Source organism: Eumetopias jubatus, unplaced genomic scaffold (assembly GCF_037043125.1).
Source record: "Eumetopias jubatus isolate StellerSeaLion01/CBP00866 unplaced genomic scaffold, mEumJub1_p1.0 scaffold_7, whole genome shotgun sequence".
NCBI lineage: Eukaryota > Metazoa > Chordata > Mammalia > Carnivora > Otariidae > Eumetopias > Eumetopias jubatus.
The window spans coordinates 64,576,684-64,590,641 of NW_028274813.1; the positions used below are offsets into that span (position 1 = coordinate 64,576,684).

The following is a 13,958-nucleotide window of genomic DNA, read 5'->3' on the forward strand; positions in this document are numbered from 1 at the left end:
ATGCAATCATGGTAGCACTATTATTCCTCATCTAAACCCTCCAAGCCCAAAGAAAAATAATGCTAATCTGATGCATATTCAAGGAATAGGTTATGTGGGAAAGAAGATCAAACCTTTGTCTAATTTTTATTTACATTCTAATATGTATTTACAGGAAACCCCACAAAATTTAGCATCATTATGTGCATCAGAATATGTCATTTTATTTTTGCATTAGAGCAGGTTAAAAAATTTATTAACAATGACACACTCTCTTGGATATGAATATTTTTAGCGAGGATATTTTCTAAAGAACTGCACTCCAAATGTGCATTCACATAGCATACCAACATTTTTCCAAAACTGCAGCGTCAGAATAATTTATAGCATTCCTGACAGACGAGGTATCATTGTTTTATTGATAGGAGTTAAGGAAATTTTTGAAAGATTTATAGCTTTTAGTTCCATTTCTGCTTGTTTTATGATTCAACTGATTCATTCTATTTACCTACCTTCATAATGGGAATAAGGACTTAAGCAGATTTAAAATTTCTCAACGTCTGGAAACAAGCTTTCTGAGCTATGTTTCTTTAAACGGTGTGTATGGAAGAGATCCAATGAGTCTTTCCACTCGTTTAAAGTATACACTGAGCGCTCTCTACAAAGTTGGATAGGTTCACCGTAGGAGTCAATACATTGTCCTCGAAGACCACACATCCGGGTCACCTTGGAGCCAGGCAGAGGCCCCGCCCCCCTAGGGGTGGTGCCACGGTCCCGTAGAACGTCCCGCCGCCATGATCCGCCACGTCCTCCCCGCGCGCTGGAGGCGGAGCCTGCACGGCGCGATCCTCGAACGAATCGGATTGCAACGCGGGTTCAAACCATGTCTGAGAGCGGCCGGATACCTCACGCCCGGGCGCTTCTGCAGCAGTGCCTGCACGCCAGGCTGCAAGTACGTCCAGCCGAGGGAGACGCCGAGAGCCAGTGGGTGGAGGTAACGTCAGCCCCTCCACTCGCGGTACCGCGTGCAGGGGCGGGCCTTCCTGCGTTCTTTTGGTAATCGGCCTTCCCCTCCCCCTCGTCTCCCTCCGCGCTGGCGGTGCGTGGCGCCCGCACGTGCTGTGGGCGGTGCGGACTTACGCTCAGCCCACCCACCTCCTCCCGCAGAGGCCTGGGGGCCCTGGCCCTTCCCCTTCTTCCTCAGACCTCTTCCGCCGGCGGAAGAGCGTGTACCTTGCTTAGGACCGCGGGAATTTGAACTTCGTCTCACCTTCTGCCTACCTGAGCTTGGTGGACTTGAGGCCTAATTGTCTCAGATCTCTTGCTTCAAAAGAGCGAGGGCCTTGCCACGTCCTTTGCTTTGCTCGGGCTGCTGGTGGCTAGGGCTGGTCTGGTTCGAGCTTGTAGGTTAGATTAGTTGCTAACGTTCAAGACCTGTTTTGACTTGTGCTCCAGATCCTGTGGAATTCCCTCTTAATGTAGACTGCAGCTAGGTACAGAAGTGAGACTAACCGTGAAACAATTCTTTTTTCAAGAAACTTAAAAATTTTACGTATTTGCAACCAGAAACAAAGACTACTACTTTTATTATAATGTGTTGTTATTGAACACAGTTCCTCCGAAGAATTTAAAAAACACACCGATAGAAGTTCCTTCCACTTTAGTATTTGCCCTTTTTTTTTTTTAAAGATTTTATTTATTTATTTGACAGAGATAGAGAGGGAGAGCACAAGCACGGGGAGAGGGAGAGGGAGAAGCAGGCTTCCCGCTGAACAGGGAGCCCGATGTGGGGCTCGATCCCAGGACTCTGGGATCATGACCTGAGCCGAAGGCAGACGTCCAACAACAGACCCACGCAGGCATCCCTAGTATTTGCCCTTTAAAGACAGCCTGCCCCAAGTCTATGCAAAAACAAAATGTTCTTTAACGCCCCTGACCTATTTTTGGAGTAAGTTAAAATGAAGAAAAATTAGTTGATAATTAAGGCTTTTGGAGATACTCGAAAACTTAAAGTAGGAGCATCTTTTTCACTCAGTCCCAGATGTAGTATTCAGTCCCAGATGTAGCATTCCTTAACACAGTCCTAGTCATTATGTTAAATATTACCGATAAACTACGATATGTGGGTGGTTATTCTTAAATCAGAATCTATTACTCTTTGCTAATTTAGAAATGTTTATAAGCACAAATATTCCTATATTTCCCCTACCCATTTCTTTCTCAAAAATTCATGTTTCTTGTTTTTGTTATGCAACCCCCTTTTTTGAGGTCTTGATTTCTCTTCTGTATTGTGGAATTTTGTTCTTTTCATATTTGTCGTCCTATCCAAAGAATTGCCTATTTTTATAGTTAAATCTTGGGGCTATAAATTCCAAACTATTAATCATTTAGATTTCTTCCATTTTTTAAATCTTTTTAATATTCTTCATGCCACAGTTCCTTATGCAAAATCATACTTTATTGCAGCCTTCCAAACTATCAGTTTGTGTTGATAAACTCTAAAAGCTATTCGAAAGCTTTCTATTTCACTCCCACACATAGCTAAATTAGTATAAAGAACTGACAGATAGTGAGAAAGTAAATTTTTTCCTCCTTTTCAAACATCCTCTTCCCTATTCTATTAAAAGTTATAATTTTTTTAAAGTAATATTGTTTTGTCAAAAGATTTGAAGGTTACTTTATGTGCTCAGTTTTATTCATTTAGACCATTGTTGTCACAGGCTAATGTTTTTCTTCCCGAAAAGGTGAACATTTTAAAATTATGGTGAGAGGGCTGCCTGGGTGTTTCAGTTGGTTAAGCCTCTGACTCTTGGTTTCAGCTCAGGTCATGATCCCATGAGTGGTGGAATCCAGCCCTGCATTGGGCTCAGAGCTCAGCAGAGTCTGCTTGAAGATTCTCTCCCTCTGCCTGTCCCCCTGCTCATGCATGTGCTTGCTCTCTGTCTCTGCTCTCTAAAATAAATAAATAAATCTTAAAAATTAAAAAAAAAAACAACTATGGTGAGAATTATATGTAATTTCCTATATATTTAAAATGTTTTCTACCAAAAGAAGCTAAAAGAAAAGTGGTTCTGACTTGAAGAGGGGAATTTGTAGGACACAACTTAAGATCTATTATTGGAATAAACTAAAAGAAAATACCTTAATGAGGAGGTAGTGTGGTGGGTGGAAGGAACAGGTGTCTATTTCTGCATATCATTAGATATTTAATTCTGACATTGCAAGTGTCCAAATACGAATATGCCTGAGATTTTGACTGAATGTGCTTGAGATTTGGGCTGGTACTAAAACGATCCTGGTGGAGTGACCTGTGACAGTGGTGCAAATACCTGTATCATTCATCCTGCCAGACCTTTGCTTGTTCCAGAAGCACATTTGCACTTCTTAAAAATTACTTATTTTCCAGTAAATCAAGAGTGAGTGCAAAGCTGCATTTATGTTTATATAGAAGACTATTTAGATAACAGAGCCTGTAAGATACAGTTGAACTTAAATGCAAACAACAGATAAATTGAGTCCCTGTCATGTCTGTAAAGTGCTTTGGGAATTAAAATGTAAAATAAATTGTGCTTCAGCCCTTAAATTTATTTTTACATACTAATTTAATAAACACTTATATAGCTCTTACTATGAGCTAGGCACTGTTTTAAGCACTTTACAAATATTAATTTAATATTTTTTTAAAAGATTTTTTTATTTATTTGACAGACACAGCGAGAGAAGGAACACAAGCAGTGGAGTGGGAGAGGGAGAACCAGGCTTCCTGCTGAGCAGGGAGCCCGATGCGGGGCTCAATCCCAGGACCCCGGGATCATGACCCGAGCCGAAGGCAGATGCCTAACGACTGAGCCACCCAGGCGCCCCAATTTAATCTTTATAATAGCTCTTAGACTCAACAAAGTTCATCTACAAAATAAGAAATTTAATGATTCACTCAGCAGCAAAATCAGTCATTTATCATTTCTCTCTTTTCCATATGTATCCTACAAGAGCTAATAAAGAAATACCCAAGTCATTGTATTTAAAAGTTTACATTCCTGAGGCACCTGGGTGGCTCAGCCAGTTGGGCATCCAATTCAGTTTCAGCTCAGGTCATGATCTCAGTGTCGTGGGATTGAGTTCATCTTAGATGGGCTCTGCACTGGGGGTGGAGCCTGCCTGGGATTCTCTCTGTCCCTCTCCCTTTCGAGCTCGCTCTCTTAAAAAACAAAACAAAACAAAAAAAACCTTACATTCCTATTAACAGACAACCTCATGATGTAGAACTTAATATCATAAATGCAGTATCAAGGCTTAATCACTGTTGATTTAAAGCATTGACAATAACAAAAAATAATTGGACAGTTTTTGGAATTTAGTGAAGTAGAGTCAGACCCTTAGTTTTATTACCTGCAAGTAAATGGATTTGGAAGAATAAAGAGTAATGACGTCAAAAGACATCAGTCACGCTGTTGCTTCTACATCAGCCATATCTAATATAGTGTGAATTCATTTGGTGTTGAATAAATGGGGCTCAGCAAACTACACATTTCTAAGTGTCAGCCTTACTTAAGGGAGAGGAGGCTGGTTCATACTCATAATGACTTTGACTAGAAGTAAATGTTTGAGGGTACAACTTGTGGTCTTCACTGCTCTTGGTTATATCTTAAACTTAATTTTTGTAAGAAATGATAATTAAGGTGATTAAATATTGAAAAAGATTTTGTTTTCTCACATATTTAAAAAATCAAATCTGTTATAAAAATGTATTTCTCTTCCTGTGGGTTTAATCTCCATATAGCAGTTTTGAAACTTTAGTCATTTACTTCTGTATCTCTATGTAGTTTTTTTCTAATCTGAGTTTTCTCTGGTGATTTCTCATAGGTTCAGAGAGGATTAGTAATCTACGTGTGTTTTTTCAAGGGAGCTAATAAAGAACTTCTTCCCAAAATGGGTATGTACTTGATGTTTGTTTTTTAAAAGTAAAAATGAGTAGGAAGAGATAGATGAACCAGAAGAGGTAAAAACCACAATCTTAAGTTGTACTGGTAAGTTTTAAATGAGTTAACTCTACAGTTGTTGGCTTTAGCTACTTTTGCCTTTTCTAAAGTTTAAAGTAAGCAAGTATGGTGAGATTCTTTCAAAACATCTGCACCATTTCATATGGCTTATAGATTAGTTTAGGACAGGGTACACACATGTGTGCGCACACAGACAACACAGTTGAGATCCAGCCATGTTTCTAGCAGAAACTTGTTAGCAGGGTGGCCACATAGGAAGAAGCAGATGCTTCATTTCTTTCTTTTTTTTTTATTTTTAAGATTTTATTTCTTTATTTGACAGAACAAGTAGGCAGAGCAGCAGGCGGAGGGAGAGGGAGAAGCAGGCTTCCTGCTGAGCAGGGAGCCCAACACGGGGCTCGATCCCAGGACTCTGGGATCATGACCTGAGCAGAAGGCAGACGCTTAACTGACTGAGCCACCCAGGCGCCCCAGATGCTTCATTTCTTAATATAGTTTCCTTAACTCCCACAGTCCCTGACAGGGTCATGTTGGTGACACTGTATGTGCAAGATGTGGGTCCCATCAAATCTGGACAGCTAAGTCTTAATATCATTATTAGGAAAAGTTTAAATTATTTATGCACCTTTTTTAAAATAAGAAATGTTTATAAATATAAGGTTCTCCTGATCTTGAACAAGGTTCAGTGTCATCACAACCATACCTCCTCCAGGGACAGAAAAGCTGGGTCAGTGTTCAGTTATCTCTGAACACTAATTTACCTGCCTGCAGTTCTCCACTGTCTCTGATAGTCCATAGCACTGCACATTCCTTGTGATAATTACATAGTTTCAGATACACCACATCAAATACTAGTATTTGATAAAATAATTATGTATAAAAAACCTGAGTTAATGAAGTTATCCCTAAGGTTGGGGACATGTTATATTCTCTTTATTAGTAGCGGACAGCACCCGTTAGTTGGATTAATAAGAAATATAAATTATACAAATGGGTAGTTGTGACATGCAGAAGTTAACCTAGAAGAGCTTCAAGTAGTGGCACTCCAGGGTAAATAGCCCAATGAGGAACCTCTGGGGCAAAAGGCTAAAATCTCCCAGAGGTAATTTTATACCAAGACATCAAACATGTTTGACAACTTTGTCAGATGAAAATTAGACTTTAAGGACTATGATAGGTAAGGGGGAAAGCCAATAACTGATGGTTTGAAATTTGATTCTGGAAGATAATAGGGAGCTTTCTAGGGTTTAAAGAGAAAATGGGTGCCTGGCTGGCTCAGTCAGTGGAGCATGCAACTCTTGATCTCAGGATCATGAGTTCAAGCCCCATGTTGGGATATAGAGATTACTTTAAAAAAGGGGGAGGGGGGCGCCTGGGTGGCTCAATCGTTTCAAGCGTCTGCCTTCAGTTCAGGTCATGATCCCAGGGTCCTGGGATCGAGCCCCACATCGGGCTCCCTGCTCAGCGGGAAGCCTGCTTCTCCCTCTCTCACTCCCCTTGCTTGTGTTCCTTCTCTCCCTGTGTCTCTCTCTGTCAAATAAATAAATAAAATCCTAAAAAAATAAAATAATAGAGCAAATGAAATGAGGGCTCCTATTACAGAGGATGATTTGCCAAGACCTATTGCTTGGGTATTGGACATTGTGTCCATTTTCCTAAGTTAATATTTTGCCTTGAATTAAATCTTTATTGACCATAGAAAGTATGGTAGAAATCTACAAAAACAGGAAGAGAATTTTTGTCATTATGACTTAAGATTGACTCCTAAAGTTGTTTCATACTTTCTTAAGTGACTCTTAAGCATAATAAAATGAAATGAGCCAACCAAATCCAAGCTACATTTTGTGTAATACTAAATAAATCTTGTGTGCTTCCATCTATGTCTAAGTTCATTCTGAATACATACATTAAGACTGTGATGAATTAGGAGGTCTACCTTAACTCTTTTAGTGGACAGTCGAAAATAAAACTGTATATATCACGATTCTCAGTAAAGAACAGAAATTCTATCCCATTCTGCTGGTTGGTGTGAGTTATAAAGAAAAAAAGTCCATCTGTTATTGATAGCATTAGCTTGTACTTCCTTTATTCCAGGAGGCAAAGTAAGCCTGTGTGATGGGATTCTCTTAAATCCCACCTCATACTTATTACATGGATTCAGATCTTTCTAATCAAATCATGTATCCCTTGGGAACATAACCAGTTATATCCATAAAGTCTGAAGTTACATGGCTAACATAGAGATGTGCAGAATCTTTCTCAGTTCATCTTCAGTATAATTGAACTGAGATCCAGGAACCTGTCAAAGCTTAACTTCCCATATACATCATTGGAGATACTAGATTGATAACCTGTCTTAAGATCTTTGAGTTTCCAACATATCATTGATTCCTTGTCTCATTTTAATTCTACTTACTGACAGTTGTGTTATATTTATTTCTACATACTGATATTTGTATACCAACAACATTAATTGAATTTTCAGTTATAGCCAGTAGAGGGAGGTGTGAGGAAGTATAATAACTTGTACTTCACTCGCCTGTTATTCCAAAATTGTCTACTTAGTCTGTCACTAGCCTGAGGCCTGGCTAGCTGGATAGAGATTTCCCTTGGAACAAAGTGCCCTGGAGAGTTACAGTTTCCTTAGAAGCAATCAATAACAACTGCTGGCTATATAGCAAAGTCCTATTCATAAGAGAGAAAATTAGAGGTATTTTAAAATAGATATTAGTTGAAAATTGAAAATGCTTAATGCATACTTTAGGAATTCATTTGGGTGTTCATCTTGGCAGGTTTCTACCAGGTCAATTCCCTGATCTGTAGAGTGGGGCAACCAGACTGAGTCTTTCCTAATATTACTACAAACCTTCCAGTACTTGAAACCATTGACAACCCTACTAGAAAGCATACCTTTTCAAGCCTAATTATTGGGTAGGAGTGTGAGATCTATATAGTTTCTTTTACCATTTGTCCTCTGAGGAATTTTTTTTTTTTAAGATTTTATTTATTTGAGAGAGTGTGTGTGCAAGCATGGGAAGGGGCAGAGGAAAAGGAGAGAGAGAATCTCAAGCAGACTCCATGCCAAGCATGGAGCCCGAATGGGGGCTTGATCTCACCACCCTGAGATCATGACTTGAGCTTAAAACAAGAGTTAGATGCTTAACCGACAAACCACCCAGGCGCCCCTGAGGAGTATTCTTTATAAGCAGATGTTATTTATACCCTTTATAGAGTCAAGAAGACCCTAAGGCTATTCATATTAGGTGTTTCTTTTGTTTACTGTTTTGAAAGTAGCTAATGTTAAGATGTAAAGGTTTTCTAAGTTTAGACTTTTAGCTAGACATAGATATTTATGGCTTTTTTGACAGTTCTTAATAGCTATAAGAGTATAGTGTCATAAATGCCATAAAAATAATAACACCATGTTTTCTTGTGTGTTTATGAACATAATGCCAGTATACCTTTTGATTTACTTTTTCGGTTGTAACAGTGAATTTCTGATGATGCTTGTTGTCAGCTTTACTCCTCTCCCATGGGTTACATCTGTCATATGATTAGACTGTGTTAAATAGTGCCTTTGAGATTATGAAACTGCAAAAGTATCTGGTTTATAATCATAATGAACCTGGAACCTTTGTCTCACCTTAGAACTCTAAGCAGTTAAGTTACTCTAAGATTTCTATTTAATATTCTTTGTTATAAAGCAGAATTTAGTGTGGAGGATTCATCATGGCCTTTTTCCAATGAGATTTGCTTATGGAATATAAAAAGGAACAAAAATGCAAAATCTTTTCATGTATCCCCCTGGGGCAACAATATTTTGAGGTTTCAGTATACAGTTAATTTTTAGTCATTACTGCATGAATTTATTGTTAGGAATCTTGACTGCCCAGTTGGATTTAAAACATCATGCCATTTTTTGCATGAAATTTGCCTTATTTTCCTGCTTAGATCATTTAGCTTAGTGAAGCAGTTCTTTAAATCTGAGCAGAGATTTTGGGTAAAAAGCATGAGCCAACAAACTAGATTTTAAACATGAGATTTGCTGACTGGATGATTATTGGTTTTCTTCATGTTTCTCACTTCAAGATGTTTTGCCTTTCTTCCCCACCCAGTTAATACACTGTTAAATGTGAAGTTAAGTGAAACAGAAAATGGTAAGCACGTGTCTATATTGGACCTCCCTGGCAATGTTCTAATCATCCCTCAAGCCACCCTTGGGGGGAGAGTAAAAGGAAGAAACATGCAGTATCACTCTAACTCTGGAAAAGAAGAAGGCTTGGAACTTTATTCCCAATTTGTGACTCTATGTGAAAAAGAACTGGCTGCCAACAGCAAGTGTGCCGAAGCTGGGGTTGTGGTGGAACATGGTACATACGGGAACAGGCAGGTGTTACAGCTGGATACCAATGGACCATACACACACCTAATTGAGTTTTGAAAAATTAAAAAGTTAGTTTCTACAGTTTTCTGGTATAAAATGGTCCCAACTATAATTCGATTTTCTTCCTCTTCTTGAATACCTTAATCTGCAGCATTTTTAGACAAGAAAATCCTGGGTCCTATCCATACCTCTGCAACCTGTTAATTGGATGACCTTGCCTTGCCAAGTCACCAAACTCTGGATCTCATTCACCTTTCATCCTGCTTTCCCCTACACTTCCACTTGAAAGCTTGAAAAATGCTTTCTATTCACCTTATAGTCACTGTGGAAATGTTCTTAGAGAGCTGTACTTAAGTATTTTGCATGAAGAATTTTGTGCGATCAAGAAAAATATTTCTTATACCCTCAAATGTATGAAGTATGTAATAAAAATAACTTTGTATTAAAATTAGGTAAAATCCCACACAAACCGATTGCAGTTTTGTTAGTTTTGTTTTACTATTTCAGTTTTCCATATTCTGAATGAAAACAATACATTATTTACTATTCTTTTTAATAATATCTGTGAAAATGTAGTCTAGAAATGTTATTGTGCATTATATTACTTTCCAAGGACATCCAAGTGCTTTAAATTGTTTTAAGAATCTAGTTGAGGGGCGCCTGGGTGGTTCAGTCGGTTAAGCATCTGCCTTCCGCTCAGGTCATGATCCCAGGGTCCTGGGATCAAGTTCCACATCAGGCTCCTTGCTCAGCGGGAAGCCTGCTTCTCCCTATGCCTACCACTCCCCCTGCTTGTGCTCTCTCTCGCTCTCTCTGACAAATAAAAAAATCTTTAAAAAAAAAAATCTTTAGTTGAGGGGTGCCTGGGTGGCTCAGTCGGTTAAGCGACTGCCTTCAGCTCAGGTTGTGATTTTGGAGTCCTGGGATGGAGCCCTGCACAGGCTCTGTGCTCAGTGATTGGTCTGCCTCTCCCTCTGCCTCTGTGCTCTCTCTCACTCTCAAGCAAATAAGTAAAATCTTAAAAAAAAAAACAAGTTGATACAAGAACAAGGTATGAAGATTAAAAAATGTTTTTATTTGGGGCGCCTGGGTGGCTCAGTCATTAGGCGTCTGCCTTCAGCTCAGGTCGTGATGGGATCGAACCCCACATTGGGCTCCCTGCTCCACGGGAAGCCTGCTTCTCCTCCTCCCACTCCCCCTGCTTGTGTTCCCTCTCTCACTGTGTCTCTCTCTGTCAAAATCTTTTTTAAAAAGTTTTTATTTAAAAAAAAAAAAAGTTTTTATTTAATATACCAATTGGTTAATTAATACTTCTGTTTCTCAGTTTTTTTAACCAAAATAATGTATGTCTCATTTTCTGTCCTTGGTTTTTAAAAGTTACTGCTTTGTGAAATTAGTGTTCGTAAGTTTTCTAGAAGTCCTTTCTTAGATTGCCATAAAAGGAAGAAAAAGGGAAGCTTTCTACTCTTAATTATTTGGAAACAAGCTGACTTGTTCTTTTCCGTGTTATTTATCTAACAATTTCGAGCCAGTGTTTTTTCTGTTAGTGAATGTTTGTGCCCCACCCCCATTCACATGTTGAAGACCCCCAACTTGATGGTATTTGGAGATGGGGCTTTGGGAGGTAATTAAGGTTAATGAGATCATAAGAGTGGGTCCCTCATGATGGGATTAGAATCTTCATAAGAGTAACCAGAGAGCTTGCTTGCTCGTTCTCTCTGTTCCCACCATGTGAGGATGCAGTGGGAAGGGGGCTATCTACAAATTAGGAAGAGAACCCTTATGAGAAACTGACCAGGTTGACACCTTGATCTTGAACTTGCAGCCTCCAGACAGTGAGAAAATAAATTTCTGTTGTTCAAGCCACTCAGTCTATGATATCTTGTTAGGACAACCTGAGCTGATGAAGATAGTGATACAAGATAGACAGCTAATGAGGTAGATTTTTCGGTCAAGAGAAGAAGATATATGAGAAACTGAAAGAATAAATAAATAAAAGATAATATTCAGTTTTTGCAAACTCTTCTGACTTTATTTGAAAAGATATTTTGAAGTGTAAACACCAAATAATATTTCTAATTACCAAAAGGTAAAATAACTTGAATAAACATCTTAAGTAGCTGCTAAAAATTCCTTTGTGTCATAATTTCTTTAGGTCTGTCCTCCTAAGATACTTAAAATTTTTGTTATCACGAAAATCCTATTACTCTATATCCTTCCTGTACTATTCTATTTTGGAACTTGAGAATCAATAACTGGCTTGGTGATGAGCTCATTGTCCTTAACTTTTTGCTTTATTGATTCATGATACACTTATTGAAATGTAATAAACTATTCATAAACTTTCAAACTCCAATTTTCTCAAAGCTTCTCTGAGAAGGTGTATATGTCTTTGGCAAAGATTATGTGTTACCTATTTTAAATCATTTTGATTTTGTATGTAGGTGAAATGCTGACTCATAGCCCTAGATTGCTGTTTTATAGTTTTTTAGAAACAATATGGGTTCATTTACAGAAAAGACTGTATAAGACAGATTACTGATGAATGTGGTTCTAATATCTTGAATATTCTCATACAAAGTAATATCAAACACACTTACCATTCCTTCATTAGTTCAAGTAAAAAAAGGCCCACCGTTAATGAATCATATCTGTATTAATGATGATTTATTGACTCCATAATGAAAGAAGTCAACTTATCGATTATAAAGATCAAAAGCTATGGAATCCTATGCCACTTGTTTTGTAGAATAAGAATTCACATTGGTGTTTTAAAACAGTGGCATGTCCTATTTTTAATATCTGTGGTTAATATTGCAGAGGGCCTGATTTGTTATATGTAGATGTAGTTAGGGCACCTGGGTGGCTCAGTGGGTTAAGTGTCCAACTCTTAGTTTTGGCTCAGATTGTGGTCGCAGGGTTGTGAGATCAAGCCCCCATCAGGCTGTGGAGTCTGCTTGAGATTCTCTGCCTCTCCCTCTCTGCCCCTCCTCCCACTCGCATGCGTGCTCTCTCTGTCACTTTCTCTCTCTAAATCTTTAAATGTATTTATTAAGTTTAATCATTCCCAAACTTAATTTAAAAAAAACTAGAAATGCCTTACCTATTAATTTATTGAAATAATACTAGTTTTAGAAAGGGAATATCTATAGAAAAGTAACATTTTCATTCTGAAGCCACACTGTAGTGACGACTTTAAATGTTTGATAGTCTCCTAATTATTCTCCCTTCCTCCTATTTCTCCTGTCTGTAATCCTTTTTGCAGACAATCTCTAAGGTAATGATCCTAGAACATTCTTTTCTCCATGATATTCCACAGTTCAGAAACTTTTTTATTAAGTTGTTTATTCTAACCCCAGGATAGTTAAACATACAGTGTTATATTACCATTCAGAAACTTTTATAACCTTTTATCTACAGGTCAAAGTCTAAACTTCTGAAGTTGGAATGAAAGTTCTCCATACTCCTTGGGAGTGAATGAAATCATGCAGGGAGAACTATAGAGAGGACCAATGTCAGAATCGTGGGAAAACATAAAGGAAGAGCAAACAAATGAGAGGCCAGAGAACACTATAGAGATCAGAAATGCAGAGCAAACCCAAAAAATGCAGTATTAACAGAAGATAATTTTCAAGATGTAAACTGTGACAAAATCAGTGCCACATACTAAAGAAAAACTGGATAACACAAAGACTAAGGAGAGACCTCTAGGCCTAGCAGTTAGGTATTTTCAAGCTTCCAGAAAATTGGTGTTAATTTTACAAGATTCAGTAGAAGTAGAAAAAAATTCTTAATCTTTTGTCCTTGGGCAGTGTCTCAAAGTGTGCCAGTGGACCAGGAATCACCTGGGAGCATTTTAACAAAATGCAGTTTTTGAGGACCATCCTAAACATACTCTATTAGAATCTCAGGCCTTAGAATCTGTCTACTCACCAGTGTCCCCCTGGTGATTCTCGTGAACACGGGAATCCCAGAACCACCATTGCTCGGAATGAAGTGCAGACTTATAAGGCTGCTATCACAGTTTTATACTCTGGCTCCAGCTTGACTTTTTTTTTTTTTTTTAAGATTTTTTTTGAGACACAGAGCGAGAGAAAGAGTGCACATGTGTGCACAAGTGAGGGGGCAGAGGGAGAGTGAAAGGCAGACTCCCCGCTGGGCAAGGAGCCTAGTGCTGGGCTCCATCTTAGAACCCTGAGATCAGGATATGAGCCTAAGGCAGCATTTGACTGACTGAGCCACCCAGGCGCCCCTCCAGCTTGACTTTCTAACCCTTTCTCCCACTACTAATAGAAATTCTCCAATGTAACTCTTACGTTTTTCTTAAATTATGCCCATGCCTGAGTTGCCCTGTGCTTTCCTAAATCCATCACCATTCAATATCTAGCTCAAGTCAATCTCTTCTGATCCCAGAGTAGTTTGTCCTGCCTCTACCTTCCTCCAAATTGTGGTTGTCCCACTCTTGACACTTGTGATAGGTCTTATGAGGTTGAGTACTTTGGCTTTAAATATTTTATGTTTTATGTGTCTTAACTGTAAGAGTATAACTCACATTGGGCAGAACCAACATAATAGCGAGCATACATAACATAGTA

General features: G+C 38.6%; 1 protein-coding gene across 2 annotated transcripts; it reads left to right on the top strand.

Moving 5' to 3' along the window:
- Positions 1 to 259: 259 nt before the first annotated feature.
- DTD2 (D-aminoacyl-tRNA deacylase 2) lies at positions 260 to 9,832 on the top strand. 2 transcript variants are annotated; one of them, XM_028114751.1, is made up of 3 exons: positions 260 to 973; positions 4,843 to 4,912; positions 9,095 to 9,832. In XM_028114751.1, the coding sequence occupies exons 1-3, from the start codon at positions 863 to 865 to the stop codon at positions 9,418 to 9,420; spliced, it is 507 nt and encodes a 168-aa protein (XP_027970552.1). In that variant the 5' UTR covers positions 260 to 862; the 3' UTR covers positions 9,421 to 9,832. The 2 variants fall into 2 exon arrangements, with proteins under 2 accessions (XP_027970552.1, XP_027970553.1); XM_028114752.1 differs by having other exon boundaries at positions 260 to 931.
- Positions 9,833 to 13,958: the final 4,126 nt, after the last annotated feature.

Bases quoted from the DNA above. Each gene is read 5' to 3' on its own strand.
- DTD2 (XM_028114751.1), top strand. From the start codon at position 863: ATGTCTGAGAGCGGCCGGATACCTCACGCCCGGGCGCTTCTGCAGCAG. The intron at 974-4,842 runs GTAACGTCAGCC...GATTTCTCATAG, and splicing joins CCGAGAGCCAGTGGGTGGAG to GTTCAGAGAGGATTAGTAAT. The intron at 4,913-9,094 runs GTATGTACTTGA...TTCCCCACCCAG, and splicing joins AGAACTTCTTCCCAAAATGG to TTAATACACTGTTAAATGTG.